This window comes from Squalius cephalus, assembly GCF_949319135.1.
Source record: "Squalius cephalus genome assembly, chromosome: 7".
NCBI classification, from domain to species: domain Eukaryota; kingdom Metazoa; phylum Chordata; class Actinopteri; order Cypriniformes; family Leuciscidae; genus Squalius; species Squalius cephalus.
In genome coordinates, this window is record NC_137128.1 from 5237217 (window position 1) to 5247321 (window position 10105).

Sequence of the window (10105 nt, forward strand, 5' to 3'; positions counted from 1 at the left end):
GGTTTCTGTAATGGCAAACCAGATTTTACAGCATCATTACTCCAGTCTTCAGTGTGATCCTTCAGAACTCATTCTAATATGATGATTTGATGTATTGAAGACCGCTTAATATTTTTGGAGAAAATTGTGGAAATATTTTTTTAAGGTTCTTTGTTAAATGTAAAGTTCAAAAGAACAGCATTTATTTGAAATAAAAAATATTTTAGTACTTACTATCACTTTTGATCAATGTAATGTGGTAGTGCTTATACTGTATGATTGAGATTCAGCATTATTTCTTGGTCACTAATTTTAAACAATACAAATAATTTGTAAAATAAGGTATTTGAGTCTTTCTCAGATCATGCTGGAGAACGAGTTGTACATGCGGCGGCTCAGGCGCTGCTGCGGCCATCAACACCATAATGCGCTTTGAGTATCGAGAAAAGTGCTATATAAATGTAACAAAGTATTATTATTTTAAGTTTTTAAATCAACTTTTCACTCTATTTAAGTTGATTTATTTGAAAAATAATTATGATTACAATCTATGAATAAACATTAAATGTACTATGTAATACACCGTTGTTCAAAAGTTTGAGTTCATTTAGATTTAATAGTTTTTGAAAGTCTCTTAATCACACCAAAATTGCATTTGTGATCAAAAAAATCAGTAATAATGTGAAAAATTATCCATTTAAAATGAAGCCATTACTCCAGGCCCGGGGTGGGTAATCGGGAGAATTCCCGGTGGGCCGCTTCACTTTTGGGCCGGTCGAGGATTTTTTATTTTATTTTTTTATTTCACATTTGTCACGTTAGTTACATTAGGCTACACACGTTCCACATTCTGACACCGCAGCGCGCAGCCTCTGCATGGGTTGTACCATGTGAGGGAGTTCTCCCCTCCCCTCCTATAGAGTTGGTTGGGTCCATAGTCCGTCTTTTGCAAAAACGTTTTCTCAGGTAGACTACCGCGGCACCGCCGGCGCCTACCGATAGCTGGGCCGGCCCTACCGTAACGGTACACGTCAGGGAGGATGGATGGGAGGAAGAGGCCAGGAGGTATGGAAGCTTGTTTCCGCCACAGAATAAAACATTTTTAAAAGATAATTGATAAAGTTTTGATAAAGTTACAAATTATTTGAATTAGAAATATTTTGTAACATTGTAAAATGTCTTTACTGTCAAGTTTTAATCAAGTTAATGAACTCTACTTTTAAAAAGAAATAGTTTTTATTCAGCTAGTGTACAATGTATAAATAGAGTTGAAGGCAGCTTATAAAAAATCTGAAATTGCATAAATTATTTACATGAGTTGAGTGATGTGAACGTGTGTAGGCATGACTTGCAGCACCTTCAGAAGAAAATAAAACTGTTTTGCTATCATTGGTCTGCAAAAATCTAATCTCTTAATCTTTCTTCACCAAGAAGAAGGTGTGTGTGAGCGTTGAGGATCAGTGGGTGAAAGCAGCGCTGAGGAGTGTGTGACATTTAAGTCACCTCATATTTGTGGCAAATGTACCATTGCATCATTCAAGGTAACATATTATGGTGTCACAGACTCTTATTGATTTGATGTTTAATGATGGCCAAAATAACACTGACTTGAATTGATATTTTTTCTAAAGGTCCAAGTGAGCTAAACTGACAGACAGCAGATCTCAGCGCCTCACCACGGTTGGACTGAAAAACACAAACCCCAGAACCACCCCCCCACACACACACACACACACACACATACACACACCCCATAAAGCGTTCGCAAATAAATAAGCATTTAAACAAGAATATGACGGCAGATTATTTTAATTACACGTTTATCCTCATACATCATACTTTTACTTCTTTTTTGACTAGTCATCCTTAACAATGAAACTCTTGTTTTCTACACTCTATCACACAGAATGTATAATTCAGTCTTAAACAGCAATACTGAAAAAAGCATTAAAAACTGAGGTAAACAAAACAACATTTCTATATGTGATACTTAAAAAAAAAGAGTAAACAGAACACAGATGACAACCATTACTGTACAAAGCAATCCTTGTGGTCTAGAACAAACCATAGCACATCTGTGTGAAGGGGTCAGCTTGTGATACTTCATAGCACAGTGTCAGAATCTCATCTCTGTCCTCGTCAAACCAAGCAGCCGCGGGCACAGGTGACGCAAATACCACATTGTTCATCAGCTAAAAGAGAGAGAGACGACGAGTGAAAATCAAACATCTGCTAAAGACTTCTTGATGAAGACAAACGGACATAGATGTTAAAGAATTCTGCAAAAACTCATAATTCGAGGTATTATTTATAACCTGAAGATACTCCTCAAAGTTGATGGCGCCATAATGATGAGTGTCTACCGAGTCAAACATCGCTCTGCGCTGCTCAGGAGAAGAGTCATGCTGAAAGAAGTCGAGCATCTCATTGCTGTCCCAGAGTTCATGTCGGGACCGTAAACAAGAGAGAATAAGAGATTATTAATACTTATTTTATTACAATAATCTGATCTATTATTGTGTGGGATGGAGTCAGAGAGTGCTGCCACCTAGAGCTGAAAGAGTGTTTGTTACAATCTGAGTTTAGCTTTGCAAAGCTAGCTTTGGGTACTGAAAGCAAGTGTTCACTTACAGGATACAGAAGTGGAGGAGATACCCAAATTCCTCGGCAAAATGCTCAAAATGAAATCTGAGGTTGGAGATGTCTTCAGAAGTCCACTGGGGGTATTTCTCCTTCAACTTCTCAACCACTTCCTTCCAGCTGCGTCTATACTCTGAAAAACATGTGAATCATGGACATTACGCCTGTACCTATGGACACTGACAGCGGATTCAGACATACTTCTGCTCTTTCTAAAACAGAAAGTGTTAGGCAAAAATGTCTCATGTTTCAGAAATTGTGACAGGCCAACTTATACCATTAAACTTCTCCTCTTCCACTTTGGAGCGAGCATTCTGCCGATACATGTTTTCACAATTGGCCAAATTAGCGGCATGACATTCTGCAAAAAGATGATCCTCTTCTTCTTCTTCTGCAGCTGCAATACACAGATCGAAAACATCAACGTAACGTTACTACAAGTCATGAAGTGCCATAGGCTATTCCTCCGGGCTGCAGTATCCTGCGCAAAACCACACAAGTCACCCAGCTTAAACAAAGGGATAGTTCACCAAAAATGAAAATTAACCCATGATATACTCGCCCTCAAGCCATCCTCCTAGGTGTATGACTTGCATACATAACGTTAGGTGTGTAGCTTGAGGATGAGTAAATCATGGGTTAATTTTTATTTTTGGTGAACTAACATTATCCATTTAAATAATGTGCCATCCTACCTAGCTTGATTTAGCAAGTCAGTTTAAATCAAATAAACAAAATAAATATCTGTCGCTCATTTCCTCAACAGTTCTGCTCTAGCTTTACACTAACCTGCTGTAGGCTAACGTTAACTGGCTAACGTTATACCCAGAGCCATAGAGAGAGAGAGTTGCCACAACTCCATTGACTACAATGGAACGCTTTTTTTACAGCATGGCGGCTCGTGGAGCCTCTCGATAGTTCCCGGAAGCAGCAGCAGCGCGGTAGAACAGACCGTTTGTGATGCACTTTTAAAAGGTAAGACGTTTAAAGAATAAGATTGTATATTATCAGTACATCTGAATCAAATTAACTTGTGTATTAAACCATGCTAGTTGACTATTGCTCTCTAAATTAGTAGTTTTAGGGGACGTTATCAGATAAAAGATAGGTCATTGGGTAAAGTTAGTAGCGCATAACAAACCACGAACAGCCTATTAATGGTTAAAACCGTTATATTAATGCATTTTTTATCATTTGTTGTGTAATAAGAGGGAAAGGCTTCTAAACAGGGGTTAAATATAACATTGGGGAGTGTGATATGTGGAAGTGATAAAATGAGAATATCATTTCATTCCTCATTAAATGTGCAATAACAAAACAAAAAAAAAATCCTTATTTTAGATTGCATATTTGAGTAACAAAAACGTATGGGTGGAGTTTTTTAGGCATTGTGTTTCTGTAAGCTACCTGTCTATATTATGTTTCAGCTCAGCTGATTTTTGGATTGATGGGAAAGGGAAATGGAAGTTTATTTGTGAGATTAAAAACAATTCTTAAAAGCAGCAAGCCATTTAAAAAAACAAATCACACTAGACTAAATGGGGAATAATACTAAATACCACAACATGTAATATATACTACTATATAATTTGTCCCGTTTTTGTCTCCTTTATCACATTCAACACAAGAAGCACAAAGGGGATTCAGTGGATCCTGAAGACTCCCTGCACTGACGCTGTAACCTCACCTTCAGTTTCAGCATATTTTCTCCTCTCTGTGTGTCAGACACTACAAGAACAACAGAGAGCAGTGGTTCTCAACTCCAGTCCTCGGGACCCGCTGCTCTGCACATTTTGTATGTCTCTCGTATCTGACACACTCAGTTCAGTTCATGGAGTCTCTCTTAACGAGCTGATGATCTGATTCAGGTGTGTTATATAAGGGAGACATACAAAATGTGCAGAGCAGCGGGTCCCGAGGACTGGAGTTGAGAACCACTGACAGAGGAAATGACAGACGACATGCTTGACGTGCAGTTTATTAGACATTTATAAATCCCATTGTGCTAAATCAATGCAAAAGTATATATATTAAAACTGATGTAATGTATATTTTTGAGTCATGAACTTTGACTTTTTGAAATCTAAACAAGTTTCAGCTGTACACATTTCTAAGTGTTTAAATTCACCTGACATGGAAAGTGTACCAACCTACCCATACTTGAAAGCAGTTTTTGCCAGTATTAGAGAGAGATCTACAACCCTTTTCACTCATCATTAAGACTCCTCTAGATGATGCATTATCATGTATACTGTAATTACTATAATAAAATAACCATATTTGCAGTTGTGCCACCCTGACATGCAAATTGCTGGACAAAAGTTTTTCAATTATCTCAACAGCTTTAAAACTGCTTAAATTTTTAAACTTTATAAACTTTGTTTATATGAAAGGTTCAAATGATGCCATAGAATTTCGTTTTTAATTTTTTATTCTTAAGACACCATTTTAAATAGTTTTTTAGACTGTTCATTTGTGCGGACAGTTGCACAACCTGGTATTTTTGGGGGTTTAAGATAAGAAAACCTAAAATATGTATTATTTAAATGTACTAAAAATTAATTTAAACTAAATAGGTTTTATAGATTGAAGTGATGTAGGTCATGAATTTATCAAATTATGTTAAAAGGAAATAATGTGTGTGTGTATAATCATGTTTTGTTTGAAAATGTAATATATTATATATTAATATATTATGTATTAATTTATATAGTAATAAGCGCATGGGGTGCATAAGCATTGTAAACATTAAGATTAATGAAATTTCACTTAGGCTAATTAAATTCTACATTTTACTTGTTTGCAACCTGTTCCCTGCAAGTCTCTGTCCTTGTGAAACCATAGTGAACATTACGGGATACCTTTAAATAACATTCTAGAACAAAAAATAGTCAAGTCAAGTCATCTTCATTTATATAGCGCTTTTAACAATGTAGATTGTTTCAAAGCAGCTTTACAGAGATAAACGTATAATTTAAGGTAACAGAGATTGTTTTGGCTTTACAGCGGTTCTTTAATAAAGTTATTTTCCAGCTGAAATTAGTTATGATTGATTCGCTTCCGTCGCAACGATCATTTGTTACTAAATTAGGGGCCGCCAAGACGACACCATTCTCTCTACAGACTTTAAACGCGAACCTAAATGAAATACTTCAAAACAACTGCAACACGGTCTTTAACCAAGGTAACGTACGTAGCCAGAAATATGTTCACAAACGGCAGGCAACGCTGGTTGACCACTATAAACATTAAATACTAGCAGATTTTTATCTTTTAAAAATAACATGGCTGTAACTACAAACACATACTACATTCACATATCAGTGTATTATATACATATTGTAAATCAATTAATTTATTGACTACAAACTACCAAAAATCAAAGTTCTGCTCTCTAACTCCATCGATTTGAATCATAGATTTGAATTGGCACCGAAGCACTTCCTGGAACTATCTGAGGTCTACGCGAATCACGTGACAACTAAGCATTTCGAACTTCCGTTGTCGCAACTCTCTCTCTCTATAGAGAGCCTAAGTCCCGCCCCTCCGCTTCCGGCTCATGGGACCTTAGTTCGGAAAAAATATGTATGGTAGTCAATGGCGAGAGATAACTTATCTTTTTATTCCGTCTGAACTGTGCCCTGAACTACACATATGATGTTTGTCAATTTAAAAGGTAATTATGAAAGTCAAGAAAGTCGCAGTTTGTCATAAAACAGAAGAGTAACGTTTAGTTTTATGTGAAAATCGCTCAATGAACTACATCTCTCGTCTCGCACTATGTACGTCACAAGATCCGTTGCTCGTATGTGTGTATTCTGGCTCAAAACACTCAGGCATGACGGCGTAACGTTACGATTATAATGTAAGACTATAGAAAAAATGACAGACGTTAGCTTCAGTAAAGTTAGCTTCATTCATTGAGAGAAAAGGTATGACGTCGCATGTGCGCCTTCTGGGTTTGTAGTCTTTGTAATTACGTGTTTTCACAGTCTTATACCTCAACAGTTTTACATCAAGCTGCGACTTTCTTGACTTTAAAATGTATCTTTTAAATTGACAAACATCATATGTGTAATTCAGGGCACAATTCAAACGAGATCAAAATATTTGTTGTCTCTCGCCATTGACTACCATACAATATTTTTCCGAACTAAGGTCCCATGGTGGTCGACCGGAAGGGGAGGGACTTAGGCTCTCTATGGCTCTGGTTATAGAGCTGGTAAGTCCCGCCCCTTCCGCTAACCCCGCTGGACCTCTAGGTTGAAAAATCGTCAATGCAAGTGAATGGGAGAAAATAATTATTTTCTGGTCCCGTTTGAATTGTGCCATGAATGTGAACATATGTTGTCTGTGAATTTTTTATATAACTTTTCGTGTAAAGAATGCTACAATTTAGCGGGTAGAAGTTTGATACGGTTAGACTTTGTGTGTGAGCACTTTGTGGACTACAACTCTTCGCTGCTTTCGACGCGTTTGAAACATCACCACCACTCGCACACGGACACTAGCTCACGGATCCCGCTAAACATGGCTGTGTCTTTGGTGCACTTCACCGCCTTCTTTCAGGGAGAGGACACAATCGTTGAGGTTGGCGAAAACAACGGGTAAGTCAACTTTATGGGGTCACATAGGCGACATGTAGTCTTTCTCGTTATATCTTTTCCACAACTGCTAGCCGAAGAATCATACCATATACTGTCAAACTCGTAACATGAAAAATTATATATAAAATTCACAGACAACATATGTTCACATTCATGGCACAATTCAAACGGGACCAGAAAATAATTATTTTCTCCCATTCACTTGCATTGACGATTTTTCAACCTAGAGGTCCACTTGGGGTTTTACGGATGGGCGGGACTTACCAGCTCTATACCATGGTCTGGGTGAATACTCGATTCTGATTGGCTGCAGGGTGTCCATTAAAAAGTGATAGAGGACACCTAGTAAATAAACCGTCAGGCGTAACCATGGAAACCAAGTTATTGTTTGTAAAAACTTTAGATTTCGATTGTAAAAACTAATTAAAATATAAACTAATGTTTTAAAAATGTGTTATTTGGCAAGTGACCATGGTGTTAATGCCCTTCGAGGTGTCCATTGTCAGGTATTAATTGACTTCGGCGGAGGCAACCGTCCTCTCCGCGTTCATTAACGTTAAAGGGGCTCTAGGTAACTTTTTAACCTTAACTGAACAGCTTCGGAGTCAGTGGAATGGTTATATTACTTATTTCGGGTTGAATGGTGGTGGTTTCGCACCCCCCTGGTGCCCGAGAGCGGAAAAAACTCACTTGCAACTTTGGGCCGGCGGGTCGGTGTCAGGAAGTATCGCGTGATATCAGGTCTCGCGATGTAACGAATTGCTTGACGGCACTGCACACGTACACGCCCCCATTCAAGCACCAGCTAGCTAAGCAAAGGGCAACGATAGATTTAGTTATGGCTGAGGCTGAGCCTGTAAAAAAGAAGCAGAAAGCTAGGAAATCTTTGTCGGAGGACCAACGAAAGAGGAAACGGGAGACTGACCGAGCAATAAGTCAGACTCCAGTAAATATATCGGACCGGCTTTTTCAGAATGGTGAGAACTGAGAGAAACAGAAGCCTGCAAAACAGATGTTGACCTGGCCTTATTGCTGTTGCACTTGTAAGTATCTTTGGAATAAACTGTGTTTAATATTTAAATTTCAAGTAATTGTGACCTCAGGATGTTTGCTATTGTCTGTAAAGTTTTTTTATTATGATCGCTGTCTGTTACGGGCTTACTAGTAACGTTACGCTAGATACTATCACTTTGATGTTAGGCATTGTCATAGCAAACACGTTTGATTTCTGTAGTTGTGTGGCCGTTCCTCTGTCGGTTTTATTTGTGTAACTTACACTTTTATTTTATGTCACTAAGTCAACGCGTCTGATAATAGGCAATAAACATGTTGCACATATCATGATCGAGCTAGAAAAAACATTTGGATGTTTTCTTAGACAAGCAAAGGTAAACCATCATTCTACCAGATGAACTTATAGACCTTGCTAATATAACTTTAGACAAATATTAGCCTCCGATATATATATATATTTTATGCTCATGCCCACTCTCCCAAAAACAAACAAACACGAAAGCAGTTCGCCTCGTTCATATCGTTCGTTCCCGGTAAAAATACTAGTATGCATGACAACACAATAAAATTAAAAAAATCGCCATCAGTTGGAAAGAAAGTATTGCTTTACTTGCCTCGGTAGACATAACTGGTTTTGAAATAGCCGGTTCCTCTGCTCAGCTGGGTTGCTCGTGGCGAGGGGGGTGGGGTGACAACAGTTCGTTTTTACGACAGAGTGTATGAAAGCATTTACTACCAGACACTAGGGGGAGCTTCGTAGAGAAAAAACACTCAAGAGTTGCCTGGTGTCCCTTTAATACCTGACAATGGACACCTCGTCGGGCATTAACCCTTACTTAACTGACAACTGTAACGTTGTCTGTTGAGATTAGCTAGCCAATTTCATGTAATTTAACTACAAATAAGAACAACACGTTGGAAAAACCTGCCAGCTTAAAATAATGAATAAACATAAGAAATCTTTACAGTACACTTGACGGAAAGAAACACTTGACGGAAAAAAGTGACAACCAGCCCTGGTCTCCTCAATAGGATTTTGAACTCAACCGTTAATTCAGTCAGACTTAACGTTACCTTCTTTGAGCTTAGACTCGGGAAGATCGAATATGAAAGGCGGTCGAGTCAAAGGTGTCGAAAAAAATGAGCCCATTTCTAACTGTTTGTGGACAGTCTGTCAGAAATTAAGTGTTGTTTGTTTGATTAGACAAAATAAAACAGTGAAAGAAGACGATCGACGTGTCTGGTGTCGAATAACCACTGCCCACGTGACGCGAAGGACGTTATATGTACGCATAGATATCCACCTTATTCTGCTCAGTCTAAACAATGCGCGCTGCCATGACGACGACTCCGGTTGCCTACTTCCGTTCGTAGCGCTTGACCTGTACTAGCAGCGAGAGAATGACTTCATGCTCCTCATGTGCTGTTGTTATTTGTTTTAACAATTCAAAGAAGATTTCAAACATTTTAGACACTGAGTGTTTCGAGCACAAGATAAAAAGGAGATAATGCCCATGTCCGATAATAAAGTAAACGTTTAGAGTGGTTAGCGTTAAAACTGAACTTCTCTCGCTACTAGTACAGGTCAAGCGCTACGAACCGGAAGAATGGAACCGGAGTCGTCGTTATGGCAGCGCCCATTGTTTAGAGCAGAATAAGGTGGATAGGGGAGCGCGGGGCACAACCTAACGCGGGGTTAGTTGTAACACGCTTGTTTTAAATATTTCCGCACATACTTGGATGACGGAACTTTGTTTATTTACTAGTTGCCATATCAACACTATATAGAAAAAAAAAATCCGCCAATTTTTTTTTTTTTTTGGGAAGATATCCATAGACATTTATTAAACCATAGCAAAAGTAAA

The 10105-nt window shown here is 38.2% G+C and overlaps 1 protein-coding gene across 1 annotated transcript; it reads right to left on the minus strand.

Moving 5' to 3' along the window:
• Positions 1–1778: 1778 nt before the first annotated feature.
• LOC307161776 (uncharacterized protein) lies at positions 1779–9534 on the minus strand. Its single transcript, XM_079876720.1, has 5 exons — positions 9315–9534; positions 2897–3016; positions 2611–2752; positions 2295–2409; positions 1779–2171 (listed from the first exon to the last, which is right to left on the minus strand). The coding sequence occupies exons 1-5, from the start codon at positions 9388–9390 to the stop codon at positions 2034–2036; spliced, it is 591 nt and encodes a 196-aa protein (XP_079732846.1). The 5' UTR covers positions 9391–9534; the 3' UTR covers positions 1779–2033.
• Between the last annotated feature and the right edge of the window lie 571 nt (positions 9535–10105).